Here is a 16851-nt window from a genome sequence, read left to right on the forward strand (position 1 = left end):
TGAAATATTCCTTCTAACCCTCAATTCAGCTTCCCGTTCTCTTTTTCTTCCTTCCCTGCATTTCTCTTCCTCATATCCAGGCTAACTGTATCCATCTTTCCGCTTAACTTTTTTCTTTTTTCTTTTGCATTTTCTAGCCACCTATTTACTCTAAAACCATGAAATTCTGCAAACACACTGTCCTCAAGAAGACAGAAATATAAACCGACACCAACCCTCTGTGGGTCTGTTTGTTTTCTCCACTGCTACTGTCCTGGAGGTTGTTAGCTCATGTGCAGGGTTTTGCTCCAACTGCCAACGTCAGCAGGAAAACATCCCAGAGTCATTACCACTTCTACACACACACACACACGGACGCTGCCATACAATACCTGGTCTGCCTTGGGGCAAACATGTATGGGAACACAACATGTGCAGTCATCCATGCATCCTCCTACTTGTAAATTCTAAAGTAGATTTATAAAGTATGTAAGGACAGTAATTATTCTGGAGATGCAAATATTAATATATAATAAACTCCATCCCTGGACTGCACATACTGCCTCTTCTCCCTCTTTTTTTTCCCTCTATACCCCTTACAGGAGCTCCCACAGTTTCCCTTCATCTCTCCTCCATCAACGCTCCAACCCCAGATGGTAAAGCACTGTGACCAATTAAGACTTCCCTGAGGATAGAACCAGTTATAGCCCCAGCCATCTGACCATTTCTAGCATGTGTGTGCACGTAAACCTTCAAAAGCATATCCCTCTGTTTTAATCAGGGTACAAAGCCCTGCGTTTTGGCATGTAGACACACTGCTTCTGAAATAAGGGCGCACTGCCACACAGGTTTATGAACAGTTGCCTAAATGCTTTTGTATTATGGATAAACACACGGTGAGAATATCTAGGGTATCATTTCATTAGAGCAAGCACAAGGCTGAGGTCACCGTGAGGCTGGCCAGAGGTGCAGAGGCTTAGCAGCTGTACATGTGTTGTGTCAGTGTGTGAGAAACAGCGTCACTGAGGGAAAGCGTAAAGCTCAACTACGAGAGGAAGGCAGCGCTCAATCACCAGGCATCAATCCAGCTGGGCAGCAGATGAGGGAGCAACTGTCTGATGAAGCTGGCAGCACTGAGGGGAATTAGGCATATGCCAACCTAGCCCCGCCCCACTCATACACACCTCTCTTTGCCCACATCCTGATGTTGCCACCCTGTCACCTAGGCACAGGTGGCAGCAAATGTCTGTTGTCTTCCTTTCAGTCAACTGGGCGAAGGGACGAGTTATGCCTCTATATGTATGTGGGAGCAGTATTATACAGTTAGTTATTACAAAAGCTTTTAAATATTCGTAAGTATGTGTTGGCATTAGTAAAATTCACATAATGGATTTTAGATAATGATGTGTGCCTGAGATGGAACTTGAGGGCCATCAGCTTCGTCAATGCTGCCTCACCAAATTAAGGTTAACCTTAATAATTTTCCACTTTCCTTTTCACTCAAATGCAGCCTTCGGCTGGCTTTGCAGCCCACACTCGAATCCTTTACATCAGGCGTTTTAACTAAATCTCTGTTTCATATTGCAAATAATGAGGCTGTGGTTACCATCCTAATGAGGTGGGTGTGATGATGATCTTTAAACCATATTGGGGAAGCTCTTTTCTCCTTTTTCTTTCTTTGTACAGGACTGTGAAGGAGGACAGTGCACGTGTCCTCTGGAGAGAACTCTCCACAGCCACAAAAATTTGCGAGAATGACAAAGTCTGCACACAGAGCCTCACAGACACCCTCTTGTGAGATACATGTCATAAAGACCCTTGTGGACCGTTGTGAGAACTCCACAGCTTGGATAAAGGAAAATCAGTAATCAGTGCTACTGATTTTCCTTTATCAAATTAGTGCTACTGATTTTTCCTTGTTTATTCGCACTGATGCTTTTCTCTTGTGATAAAGCACAACTGAGTCGTGTGGAATAAACAACACATCTGCTAAACGCAGCATAATAACAGCTTTGTGTAGTCAGGTGTCACGTAGCTGCACAACTGCACACTGTGGGTTTGAGACAAAGGAATCCTTCCACTTTATTTCATTTCACTGCACGGAACCTGGGCAGCAGGTGCAATTAGTCTTTAACAATATCAGCACTCTACCTATAAGCAGAGGATCCATTTCTGAAAAAGTGTCAATGTTGCCATCTTTAATGTCTCTGGAAGTGCTTGAAAAACCTGCCACAATAAGGGCCTGAGTGCCAATATCTGTGCATGATTGTTCTTGTTCATGCGAATGTGTGCAAATGGATTGTGATGGCCATGTGTGTTTGTGTAAGAAGCGATTATCAGATGTATAGCTTGAACCAGGACAAATCATCTGTCCCCTCTCCATGCCAAGATGCGGCTTCAAAGCATCCACTAACATCAAACGATACAGAAGCAGCCCGAGTATCCGGGGAGCACAGTCTCAAACGTATAACTTCTAGAGGTTATTACCCTGCAATTTCCACTCTTTACTAACACATATTATGATAACACAAACACTCGTTAGCACATTCCTTCGTATCAATATTCATGCTATATTCATATTCAAGGAAGCAAGTCCCCAAGGGTTAGTGCTTAGCTAAGCTAATCAAATCACCCAGAGGTAGCTACAGCGGCACAGCGACAACCCATCAACATAAAACACACACACCAACAATCACCCACAAATATACATTTTGTTGTTTTAACTTGGAAAATCCTTTCTCATTAGCCTAACAGAAGCAGGGCTAATGAGCACCACTGACATAATTTATGTTTTCATATGGGTTACAGTTAAAATTTACAAAGCAGCATATTTACACTTTAAAGAGTGTCTGTGAGTTTCAATTCACATTTAACAAACTGCTAACTGCATATCTTGCCCATCATATTCCCTCAGCAGCAATACTTTGACCCAAAACTAGAGCATGAATCCTATCAACAAGTCAACAGGTCTGGTGGGTAACCCTATCAACCTGAGACAAATTGATCCAAATCATATTCAGAGTAATTGTATGCGGTGGTGTAATAAAGATCCCTGCTATAATAATCATCAAAAATGTGTTTTTTTGAGTGTGAAGTGTATATGCAGTTGGGGAGACTCTCATTGAGCAAGACTGCTTATTAATTTCTAGCACACTATTCTGCTGCCAACATTATGCTTTCTTTGTTTGAAAAAAGAAACCACCACATTGGATCAGAAGTAAGTACCCTCAGGTCTATTTGGATTGTATTATTTCCAGATCCCTTTGTTGAACAAGTCTTTACGGATGTCAGGTTCTAGTGGATTATCCACAGGTCAGTTTAAAGGTCTGCATTTTTTCAAAGTGTTAAGATTTCTAGCTGCAAATGTGGTCCTTTGTGACTTTGGTAGTGCAAACAGGTAATTTGTCCAATATCCAAACTGCCTTTTCCACAGTTGTTCAGTGTTTCCAGTGCTCTCTCTCCATTTTGCACTCTCAGCCCTCTGTTTTGTTTGCTGCCATGTAGAATATCCCATTCTTTTGGAGGTTACAAGGTCATCGTCATCTAACATTTTAGAGAACTACGTGAACCCTTGATCACTCAAAAGAAAAGTGTTCAGCCTACCCTACGAAACAACATGCAACACAGAGGTGAGTACAAAGGAACTGAATTGGATTTTGGTCGGCGAGAAAGGTAAATGTCTTTTGAGGTAAGATTGCGCACCTCAGGAGTAGTTGCCCCTCCAAAGATGATTTAATTGAATGTGTAAACTATCAAATAACTTTTCATTTCTGAAGTCTCACCACCAAACAAGCATATGAAAATAGTTTGGTACAGCTCATCCTCCAAGAGTACAGACTATCACGGTGTCTACTATGGCCTCTTCAGTTCTTAAATCACAGTGCTACAATTTCTCTTTTGCAGTTATATCAACCACAGAGCCACTGGGTTGTTAAACGTCTGTTCAGATTGGTTCAGTAGAAAGCACGTGTTCCAATGGGAGCACTACAGCGCCATTCCTCTCGGACCAAATTATGGGTACGACGCCAGTCCTGAGGAACAGCTCACTACAGTGAGCCATTGTGACTGTGTTTGTGTTCCAAGTGTGCATATGTATACATGTGCATCTCTGTATGCTAGGTAAGAGTGGCAGTAATGCTACTGGCTGTCCGCTAAAGTAGATGAGATGTGCAGGGAAATGGCAAGATAGACATGGTGATAAAATCTCTCTCCATTTGGACTCCTGCCTGGTCTGCAGCTTAGAGCCAGTCTGAGCAATCACACAGGCACACAAATGGCAGAAAAGGAAATGTAATTATAAAAAGAAACTGAAAGGTGATGGTAAGGCCAGAGTGAAAGGGGAGCCAGAAAATTTAAGTGTCACTGCAAGAGAAGACTAAACAGATAAAATACTCCAGTCGCACACAGGCCTGTACTAGCGATCAATACCAAGAGACACAGAGATACAACCTCTCTTGTCCATTCGTCTTTACTTTCTCTACTTCCCCCTCCTCGAGTAGTATCTCATTCATCTGTTTTGTCAACACAAAATTTCATTTTTACATCTTCTCTAAAGAGGTATCGTGTTGTCTGATTTTTTGCTATCGTTTTTCTTTGTTGGTCTTAAAGCAATCACAATTTTTCTTTCCCCAGTCTTGTTCTTTAATCACATCCCTGCTTTTCTCCAGTGATAAAGCCGAATGAAAAGCTTTATTGACAAAACAATATACCTGTGTGACCAATGCCAGGTGGGAGCTGAGGTTGGGACCAGGAATCAAATCTGGTGCTTTGGAGTGATGGAGCGAGCAGCATTCAGATAAGGAGACAGCACTGAGAACAGGGAAAATGGGGGGGGGGCTCTCCATGTCAACCGGTGTAACAGATAGAATGTGAGATGACATCTCCCTGTTCGGTCTATCTCATTAAGTGAAGTAGAGGAGTGCAGCTTGACTGCTTCGACTCTCTTGTGAAAAGAAAAGCAGGGGAGAAACACAAATCAGACATGCACACACAGTGCTGAGCTCAGCAGAAGAGTGGTTCAGCCACTCGGACTGTATGTTTAGGAGTGCACAATATTGGCTGTGCTACAAAAACACTCTGGTTCTTTGACCTCTTCATAAAAGCACACAAGTACGGAAAAATGCACACAGAAAAGATAATTGCATTTTGATCTTCGCCAGGCAAATTTCCAGCTCACCGGCCCACAGTTTCATCAGGTTCCTCCTCTGAACATGGAGCACAACAAAATATAGGCCATACGTACAATGAAAATGAGAAGCGTGACCGAAGGAATATGGTAATATCCGGCGGCTTGTTCTAAAAATGATTTGCGAAACGCATTTCTTTTTCTTTAATTGAAATTCCTCTGTCTCATCTCTACCGGTTTTTTTTCCCTCTCATTCTCATTCTTTCTCCATCTCCTCAATTTGTGCTGGCTAATTGCATTTTAGAACTTGTATGGCGGTTGGTAACAACATTAACCTTAAGAATCACATCAGGCAGAGACTATTTAAAATGCACTCTTATTACACTGGTTGTGTTGTGGGCAATGCCTCAGGGGGGCTTAACCAATCACACTGGAGTGAGAGCAAGAGCTCATCATTTATTGGTCACACACTCTATTCCGCATCGCTCCACTACCTACTTTCAAACCTGTCGCTTCTGTCCCCATTTTTCTCTTTTCCAATTTCCACATCTCTGCCTCACCATACTATCCATCTCACTTTCTTTTCCTCAAGACCACTTGCTGCCAAACTTTTTTCTTTGTGTCACACCTCTGAAAATGGACTTTCTGTCACCTAGTGGCAGCGAATAAAGTAAAGCCTCACAAATTCCACTGTTAGAAAATTTACAAAGCCTTTGATTCTACAGCATTATCACTATATCCTGACAGTAAGGGGAACAGAAGACTACTGCCAAACGCGGAGGCTAGAATCTATGTATCTGCCAGCATAATGACTTCTATGGTGCATTCTGTTGCAGTGAGGGCACATGTGAGCGTCATAAGTAAGATCAGTGAGTATAAGCCAGGCTTGTTGTTCTGCTAACTCTTGGACACGCTCACACACAGGCTGGTGCGTAGGATAAGGACAACCGTGCTGGCCATGTCGGGCTGTTGTCCTTTTTATTCTGCAATCTGATGTGTAGGAGGAAGTCAAACCGGGACACACACACACACACACGCACACAAATGTCCAAACAAGCGTATAGAGACATATACTCAAGTGCAACAGCCGGAGCTTAAGTGAGCTTAATAGAATGAATCCGTACACTGAGAAAACAACAAGTGGCTAGTTAAATAGCACCACAACAGCCAGGTTAAATGCAGGCCTTGTGTTGCTATTAACCACTTATATTGCAGCACAAACAACAAAGATGGCGGTTAAAAGAGATGACAGCACGAGAAGTGTAATATTAGAAGACATGCATCCTTGATTAATAATGGCCATAGTCAACCGAAACACTTTTCTACACTGGTTAAGATGCTGTGCAGCTACAGAGTGGTAATTCTGGCGCTTTTTTAATAGTGGTTATAATGAATAACCAATAACCAACAGGAGAGTTGTTTATATGTGGAAGCAGCTGACTGGACTTTACAAAGCCCAAGTAATGCTTTGAATAAGATCCCAAGTCCTAACGAGTGGAAGAAAAGAAGTGATGGATGTAGGCAGGAACGAAATGGAGAGCAAGGAGGAGGAAGGCTATTTCTTCACTCAACCATCATAAGGAATGTGACAAATCTCTGGCAAATAAAGTTGACCAGCTTGGAGCGCAGATATGGTGGCATGGAAATATTACAGATTCCAATGACTCCCCACAAAGCTTTTCATCCATGTTGTTTGAAATCCATGTGAAGTCACCAGTTCAGCTGTTGCCAAGCTACAAGCACAACACCCCAGTGCATTCGTGGCCATCTCTACTGAGCTTCCAATTTGACGTGTTTGTTAGTCGCTTTTAATTCTTATAAAATGTTTTAATTTTGTCAAGTTTCTTCAACACGTTATACCACGACAATATAATAATTAATATAAAGTATTAATCAGTGTAGCTCCTGAGGAGATGGTTTAAATATATATACAGCTGGCCTTGGGCTTGTTATTTCAGGCTCTTGATATAACAAATGCGCTTTCATGCCTCTTGGAAGCAGGTGGCAGAAACCTTCTTTCCTGCATTCCATTTACACGTTGAGCAAACTTTAACACTAAAGTCATGTGACTTTTCACTTGATGAACAAAACGCCTGTATAATCTTACTTGTAGCTACATTTTGCCATTACCATCTATTGAAGGGAATAAATAGTGTCTTAGCTCGAAAACACTTTAACTTCTTTACCAACTAGCAGCAAAAAAATGACTTAATTACTGCAAACAATGGCCTGCTGCAACTGGAAACAAACCAGTGAGCCGTCCTACATTGCCATTATAAATCTTGGGATGAAAATACTAAAAAGTCAAATTAAAAACCTTCTATATTACATAAGAATGATGTTCCAGCATCTCTGTGCCGCTCTATAACTTAGTGGACATAATCCAGATTTTGTGCCGTGATAGCCAATTATACTGTTCATGTGTGAATTATTTCAGCAATTCCCTGAGGCTTTTTTGGCACTTAAAGGCCGAGTCGAGCGACACTTTCACTTGAATAATGTAGTTAGCACCACGGAGGGTATGAAAAAAAAAGAAAAAAAAAGGCATGGTTTCTGACAACTCAATTCCTTAAAAAAAAAAAGCATCTTTGACTAACAAACAGAAACAAGTATCACCCTTCAAGGTAACAAATCACACTCAGGAAGTCTGATTTAATGTGACAGACGATACAACAAATCATTGTTTCAGACAGAGTGGTGTACAGAAGGTAGAAGAAGGTAGAAGGTATTAAGTGTCACGTTATAACCACCCAATGCTCTTTGCAAAGAAAGGTGAAGCTGGATGCAGTGCATCACTGTGAGTGAGATATAACCCAGTGCTTACTGAAGAGACTCCTACCCCTACAAATATCCCAACCACCCCACAGACACACGGACGTTTCCCGTCTACCTCATATACAACCTCCTGTAATTTCCTTCATAACACTTAGTGCCTATTGTTGTCCTTTGACATTACCCTTGAAATATAAATCCTCAAATGCAGCATCAACAAAGGGATTTTTTAATAAAGCAGAGTGAAAGCAAACTAGAGAGAGAGGCTATGACGTATAAATAGAGGCAGACACATGACAGAATGAAAGACAGAAGAAAAAAAGAAGAGAAGAGGAAGAGGGGGCATAAAGGCGGGAGGACATGGTATTGTTTGCTCACAACGGTGCAAGGAGGCGTGCAGATCACGCCAGGACTCGTGTCATGGCATAAAGAGAAAAATGGGAGAGACCCCACTGTGCACCCCTGACCTTCGAAACTGGGTTAAGAGGTTAGAGACACAAAAAGAAGCTCAGATAACAGTCCCTCAACACCTCAGCTCACACACTCCGTCTAGCGCTCTCACACCCAGATCTATAAATACTGCGTTTTATCAGCAGCACTGTTTCACACTGCCCCGCCACTGGGCCCTGCCCCACATTCAGATTGTACTGCACAGATCAGAAATCAGAACCACCGAAGACCTGGAAACATTCATTCATTGAATGCCAACTCTATTGATCTGATAAGCATCCAATTTCTTTTGCTTCTGGGAAATGAAGTCTGCAGCTGTGCATGATGTGAAGCTGACTCAAAAGACCGTACACAAGTTTGTTTTTCAAAACTCGCTATGCACACTGTGACTTGGAAACGCGAGGACTCAAATAACGGCAGCGACAATTTTCAGCCCATAAGCATTTGGTTTGAGCCTTGGCCTTAAGAGCAAGGTCAGCCATTTGAGGGACAAAGGCATGAAGTTATGGCTGGAATGGAATCCCCAACTTTGACAGCTGTGGTTTCAGTGATGCCTTTTGAGTACATCTGAAAATGAAGGAGTGGAGGAGAGAAACTTGCGCTACCGTTTGAAAGATTCACTGCCTACACACTGGGTATGTTACAGAAACAGCCTGAGGCAAGGAATGAATAGGTGGGATGGGACTGCGCGCGCGTGTGTGGAAGTTTGTGAGACTATCCGCTTGGTTTTCCCATGTCAGAAGAGCCGTGGTTGTGTGAAACTAGACTGACATTAACAGATACTATACACAGTATCTAGCTGTCAATTTCTTTACGAAGATGAGAGCTGAGGTTAAGGCACATGATATGTGGCTGTGGTTTGTCTGTCAGCAAGATTACACAGAAACTGTCATGCTGAATTTCACGAGCCTTGATAGATAGGTGAAGCATAACAAAAAGGAAAGATCAAATGTTGCTCTGGCTTTGGCAGAGGATTCACTCCCAAAGTTTCATTCTAGTTTTAATTCTGATTCTGTCAGTGATCTGTTTGCTATGTAAACTATAAGATGGACATCTCACCATATCTTTACCACAATCTATATATTTTCCTTAAGAGGAAGGAGGGGACAGTGCAAGGCACTTATCTATGGACCTGAATGCTAAAGATCACTAGTTCAAGACAGGTCCTGAACATTTTCCACAGTAAAGATTCTGTCCTTTTCTGTATGAAAATGGCAAGGTGAAGATGTTACAAAATATATGGCTTGGGTCATATGTACTTTGCTAATAATGGCAAAAAGGTGTGTACAGTTCAGAAAAATAAAAAAGGACATTGCTCTATTTTTGACAAACACAGCAACTGCACATTTTCATGTGGGTAAATGGCAAGACAAGGCTGATTATTACATCATCAGAAGGTTCACATTTATAAAGCTCCCGGTTCCAAAACCTAGTTTTGAGGCTGCTTGAAAATAATAACACTTTTATGGTATAGGAATTCAATCATTGAACGTTCACATTGGCAACACTGCTACAGTGTTGTTGTTATCTCTGCTAAATCAGTCAAATCAGGTGCATGTGTATCACATTAGCTGCATGCTGAAGAACCCATAACAACAGAGCAGGTAGTGCATTGTGTGTAGATAACACTGAATGATAAATTAATAAAAATAAACAGAGAACCATTATCTGTTTAAATCTGCATTGAACTGTAGAAAAATTGGCTGCTCATAATCACCATTGTTGTATTTGACATTCACATTTTCTATGTGTGGATGTGTGTTTAGAGACTCACCGGTGAGGTTGGTGCGTGCACTATAAGATCCCAGGTATTCCCCATCTGTGTTGGGTGTGTAACACTCAAACAGACCCTGGTCCCTGGCCTGCACTTTGGTAATGTGGAGCACAGCCGAGTCACGACTCAGCCTCTCCACAAAGATCTCTTTATTATTCACCCTCTGGGCATACACAACAAAAGCATAGTTTGACTGAGCCGTGCTCACAATGCGGATCTCCCGGTCCGGTACTGAGGGCAGGTACATGGACCACTCAAAGTCCTGCTCCAAGCCTTCTTTGTAGCCCGTCACGTTGCACCAGATGGTCACATGGGAGCCCTCCGTCCGAACCAGAGGTCCACTCTGCACCGTTACCACTCTCTTAGCCACAGCAACACCGGCTGCAGATGAAGGCAGGGAGAGAGGGGCATGGGGGGGGAGAGAGAAAAAAAAACATGGGTTACAAAACTGCAGTTTAAATATTTAGCATTGGTAGAGTTTATGCACACAACATGTCCCAGGAAATACAGAAAGAGCCTAACATGTGCAACCAAGTCTTCTGGGGAGTTCTGACTGAGGCGGAGATGTCCACACAAACACAACTTACAAACACCACTCAAAAACATGCTGTGACTCTTGAGCAGTATTGCTATTATATGCACTCACACATTAGCACGTCGCCTTACAGACAGCACCGCAACTGTACTACACCGAGGTTAGAGGCAGTCTGGGAGTCAGGTGAGATCTGGTAAAACACGAGCCTGTGCGAAGAGCACAGGTGCTTTTGAAATGGATAAAAAAAACTGAGTTTTTCCAGATGCATCCTTAATCTTTAGTCCTCGTCATGATCCCTGAGCAGGGATGAGCATAAACTATGTATTTGAGTTAAACCGATAAAAATCAGCCAGGATGTCATTTGTCACGTGCCGTTTGTTTTTGCCAACATACTGAATATACACACGTGCGGTGGATGAAACATAAGGCAGGAAGCGCCTTGCACAATGCATGTTTGGAGCCTTTTGGAAATTAAATTCATCCACAATAAAAGTTCTTATTTTTTATCTGTTAATCCGTCATTTGCAGAATATAAGTATAGACAGTAGAAAACTAAAAAGGTAAACCTTCAAAAAAAATTTTTTTTGTTGTCCTAAGTGCAATAAAAAAGCAATCCTCCGTGGTTTTGTAGTGTTTTCACCGAAAATTGTTAATAGACAAATGCTTGAGCATGTTTTGTGCATTGAAACAAACTGATTCTAGTGTAAAATCCCCAGTGAAGAGTAATTATTACTAGTCTTTGTAACCTATATTTAGGCATATGGCACGTGAATCTTGCCTAAACCCGTTACACACACACACACACGTACACACACACTAAGCACACACAGAACATTCCCCATTCAGGCAACAGCTACAAACATCCCTCTCATTGGGGCCGGAGACAACAGAGCACTTACACATACCCCAAATCCAGACAGAGTGACAAGTACGCTGTTTCCTGTCTGCACAAGCAACTGGGGATTGCAGCTGTGTTTGTGTGTGTGCGCATGTGTGTGTGAGAGAAAGAAAGTCTGTAAGAGGCTGCGTCTGTGGGGCACAATGCTCAGCATTAATAATTCACCACGACAGCTTTTTAACTTTAACATCCTCGCCCCCTCACTGTAACTTTCTCACACTTCCGCCAAGTCCCCATTGTTTCAGTCGTTCTTATTAGCTCGAGCCCATTTGCACACATGTATGCGTGTCCATGCGAGAACAGGCATGAGTGTTTGCGAGCGAGCGAGCGGAGATAGAAGGTTGTCCTGGTTTTAAACAAATGCAGGTCTACATAACAGTAAAAAGAAAAACAAGGAAGAAACATGATTACGTTTAGTTGCGTGTGGACATACATTTATGATTTTGTGCAGCGTGGGCAAACGTGCATATCCGCCTCTATAGGTCATATGCTTTGTTTTCTTTCCTGCGCTTCCTGAGCCTCAGAAGTTTTGTGTACTGCTTTCTTTCTGGGGCACATTTAATTCACAATCAAATAAATCAGATTTAATTTAGAGCCCTTCATTTGAATATGATTTTCATTCAGTTACACCAACATATCCAAGTGAAACCTGTGATTAAAGTAATCATTCCTTTTCTTATAGCAGAGCCGGATTATGTAGTCAGAAATGCAGTAACTTTGGGTTCGTAACATTTTTGTGGCACACCACATCATCATGCATGAATATCATAGCAACACCTTGCAGAGCTTGAAAGGATAAATTGAATAAACTAGTTCTCCTAATGCATTCTAATATTTGTGTGCAAATTTAACCAAAAGCTTAACTGCCAGTCAGGCTAGTTGTTTTGCTGCTACATGTGGAAAATGAGCAGAATAAATGAGGCACTTAAGAAAACAAGATATATATACACAGCCCACTGGGGGTCATGGGATGGAAGAAAATATTAAAATTAGGATCTGTGTGAATCGATTAATAGACCGTGCACACAACTAGCAATTCAATTTGTGTTATATCAAAATATAATATTTTAATTCACACCTTTGTACTTTAGCCAAACCGCGCGCAATCTTCCAGTTTTGACGGCAGCTTTACTAATCTTTTGCACATCTCTTTTGGTGTGTTTTGAAGTGAGGAAAGCTATTAAAATCTGTCCGAGTGTGTTTCAGGACTCAGAAGGTAAGAGGGAGCCTTCAGTAGTGACTCAGACCTCAGCTGCCTCTTTTCCTTCGCTGTGATGTCAGTGTGCTAATCTGGCGGCGCCCAGTCTGCCCACTTCCAATTCAGATCACCTCATAACTGTAGAACTGCATCACTGCTTCTCATGTTTCAGCGTCTCATCTACACCTGCTGGAAACGTATTACTCACACGTCCAAAATATATATATATTACTCATACTGTGTTGGTGCACCAAGAGCATTCTTATGCTTGCCTGTCTCTTGTCATCCTCCTGAAACAAACTTCCTTACTTCTGATTACTCTCACACTCCCTTCCTCCATGTTTCACTCATCAATCCTTCCATCCATCCTGCCCCTCCAGCCTCTTTCATTCTCTCTGCATATTCCTGTCTCCTCCCTTTGCCTCTTGGTTCTCTGCATCCTTTCAGGCAGGATTTAAGCAGCTCTGCGGAACTTCAAAGTGCCCATCGCTCTGCAGGCTGTTTAGAAAGGTTGACAATGACATACCAAACCCCACAGACCTTCAACTGATCACTCTATTCCACTATAATCCTGCGCCCACAACCTCCCCCACTTTTTCACCTCTGGCTGCGCTGCCTTGATCTGCAAGTGCCAGTATTTGCTCAACAAGGCCCAAGATTTTCTATTATTAACGCTCATCTCCATCTCTGCACACAGCGAATGTCTCGCTTTGCTTCCCCTCTCTTCCACCCGCCCTCACTTTCTTTGCCTTTCCTCTTCTGTGTCTCATCTCTCATCTAAGCTGCAAGTTCCTTCCCACACAACTTCACTGGATGCAGGAAGCCTGTGTCCAATGTCGGACGATGGAGACTCACCCCAAACAAGCTGTCCTTACTGCTCATCAGTTGAAGCGTACAGCGAAATGGGAGCAAATGATTTCAAACACACAAACACACACACATAAAATCTGCAAAGAGGATTAAGCTAAGTGGAAGGGGGGTTAAACACTAATCCAATCATTTGTGGCCAGTGTCTTATTCTCAGTGGAAACAGCAGTGAGGGCACTCACATTCATGCCTGCTTCTCACATCATCACTCCTCTATGGCACATGATAATTATACACCTGGAAAGGTGTATAATAAAAACGCTGCAGGGTGTGAATAATATAGAGCACACTCACAGTAGTATGGAGTTCTAATGCAGAGATTTGAGCAATCCATCAACTCAACTCACTTTTCTTCCATTTCGACACACATACATACACAACAATGTCTGATGGATTCTCAGTAAAGTAATGCATTCTGAAGCAGTTACCACAGCCTAATCCATCACAACTGAAATGTCGAACCCAAACCGTAAAAAACAAACGCGAACCATCATTTAAATGTCGATTTTTTTTCTGGGATCCAGCATTTTGGTCCCAAAAAGGTGTCGCACACCCAAGACATTTTATGTTTTCAAACTAAATGAACACAGAAAAACACTTTAACATCCACACACACACACACAGATAAGATAGACACACTCAGATAAGAAGGTAAATTATCAACAGCTGTTTAACATCACTGGGCCCGGTAACCCATTTCCAATGCAGTCTACTCAGTATTCATCTGTCAACATCTTCAAACAAGGCCTTTTGATAGTAAATTCACATTTGGATTTAACCTGCTGGTACTGAACACCTGACGCAGTGTTTGAGAATTGCCAGGACGAACTCTTTGATGCCAATTAAGTACAATTCGGAGGAAATTGATCATTTAAACCAGGAGAGTAAACCAAGGTTTTCATGGTTATGCCACCAAAGCTCTGACTGACACAGAAATTATTTGCTGGACACAAAAACTTCTTCCAAAGAACCCTTTTTAAAAAATAAATAAATAAAAATACCGCTTTGTAACTGCATCCTGTAGTCACACGCACATAATTTGTGATTATGACCCAAAGTGGCCCGTTAAGAATGAACTCCTGAATGAGAATGAGTCATGTTCCACTGTGTACGCAATATAACATATTTAAAGGTCCTCGGTCTTTTTTCTCAATCATCTTCTTACAGTGTGAATGGGTGCTATGGAAACGGAGGTTTCTGCTGCTCTGGTTAGGCTTTGCGATGCTTTACTATCAACAACAGAAAAATGTTTTTCAAAATCAACTCGCTCCTACTTCGCCATGAATACTTGAGAAACAGAAAAATGCCTTCTCGAAAAATACATTTGAGGTCATTGTCGATATCCGATGGTCTGAATAAACGGCAACAACCTGTTACCAAAAATCATCTAGATGGCTAGACAGATAGGGCTCTGACATCAGTCCAGTCAGTAAAATACAGCATGAATAAAAACTATAAACATACATGACACGCAACAAAGTGACCAAATCCACATCCTAAGTCCCAAAAGAAAGATTGAAACTCATCCACCAGATCCAACATCTTGTGAAGATGATCAGAAAGGAAATTAACGATGAGGAGAGTAAAGGGCTGCATGGGTAAGGAGAGAAAAAAAATGGAAATAAGAAGTAGATAGTTGCCTCTCGGGTGCCGATTACTACTAAAATTCACTGAACTAAGAAAATATATAAGCATGTTTCTGATTAACATCCTGCACCAAGTTACAGAGAGAACTAATGGGAATATCAGAGCATTTCCTTCCCAACACCTCTTATTACTAGTTAACCATTCTCCAAAACCAACCTTCATCTTTCTCCCTCCAGGCCCCCGAAAGTGTTTGGCCATCATTACCAAATAGAGCCAGAGTCCGAAAGAGACAGAGAGATTAGAGAATGAGAAAAACTGGAAGGAGAAAGATAAGAGCGGTACAAAGTGGAGAGATTTTCATCTGGATGTTAATATTCACTGCAGATATGATTATACCATACAACCTGTGCCCATCTTCTGATGATGTCTAACAAAATAAACCTGTATACGCAGGGTTTCATAAAATGAGAAGACGCCTCGTGTGCTTTATCCATTTTGAAATAGCAAGTGATGCTCAGCTAATGGAGAGGTTTCAGACGCTAAAAATTCTCACATTGTCTTTGAGGGAGAAAGTAAGCTTGTCACTCTTAACACATGGCACTGGGTAATCATGTCATCCTAATGTAAACCATGTAATGGATTTATGTCAATCCCCACTCTTTCATCCCTAGAGCGTTCGCTCAGTATTTTGGCTCTTTGAGGGGTTCAAGATAGCATCAAACATTGCAATTCAGGCTACATCCTCCCTCTCCTTTTCTAGTCCTTGTCCCTCCTGCAGTGATAATCACCATCTGGATCAGAATATAGAAATCAGTGTAGCAGGGCTGTTATTAACAACCTCTGACCCCTTTTTTAAGCCTCAGAATCTTCGACAAATCCCACCCTGCCTGCCTGATTCATTCAATAGAATCTTTTAAAGCTAAATATGGCAGATGCATTTCTGCAGAGTTGGTGCGAGCGCTAAGTGATTTTCAAAGGAAAACACAAGTTGCTGTCAGCCAAGAAACTGGTGTGACGATTAGTGTGACATGTTGAAATATAGAGAGACTAAATGCCGTTTTCCATTAGTGGACAGTAAGGCCGGCTGGTCACTTCAATAGCTGACAAACAGTTACAACCACTGCCTATTACACCCACGCAGCTCTAATCAGCCCAAGAACGACAGAGTACAAGATGTACGGCGAGTGAGAATAATAGTTATCAAAGTGGAGTGTATGTCACTATTTAATCTTTCTCTGTCTTACAGAAGCATGTGCAATGTCGGCTGTGAATTAAATGATTATAAGATAGGGAACAAGTCCACTGAGAGAGTTTTGGTGAGCCTGCGGAAAGAGGATTGACATCCATACATGTCACAGCCTTTGAAAGCTGGACACATAGTCAAGAGGGCATGAGGTGGGCCATATGCACACATAAGGTGTATTAATGCGTTCTCCCTCCATCTATAGCTCGAGAGAAAGCCCAGAGTTCTCATCTGAACTGTTACCCATCTACAGTACTTGCTGCGTCTCCCTTTCTCACAACTGAGCTTTTTTGACATTGTAAAAAATGGCAGCCGTCAGCTGGTTTGGCGTAGTGGCCTGACAATTCATTGTGACAAAATCCACCTGAAGCCCACCAATTACTGCTTTATATATTAGATTTCATCATGGAAGATGCAAACAAT

At 41.9% G+C, this 16851-nt stretch overlaps 1 protein-coding gene across 1 annotated transcript in view; it reads right to left on the reverse strand.

The window, feature by feature from the left end:
* The window catches only part of igsf3 (immunoglobulin superfamily, member 3), a 72547-nt gene that overhangs the window by 44891 nt on the left and 10805 nt on the right, over positions 1–16851 (reverse strand). The window contains exon 2 of the mRNA XM_072396944.1: positions 10101–10481. Within this exon, the coding sequence (XP_072253045.1) occupies positions 10101–10481 (381 nt within the window). The remainder of the gene's footprint in view (positions 1–10100; positions 10482–16851) is intronic.

The sequence above is a fragment of the Leuresthes tenuis genome, unplaced genomic scaffold (genome assembly GCF_036924035.1).
Source record: "Leuresthes tenuis unplaced genomic scaffold, fLeuTen1.0.hap1 SCAF_12, whole genome shotgun sequence".
NCBI classification, from domain to species: Eukaryota; Metazoa; Chordata; class Actinopteri; order Atheriniformes; family Atherinopsidae; genus Leuresthes; species Leuresthes tenuis.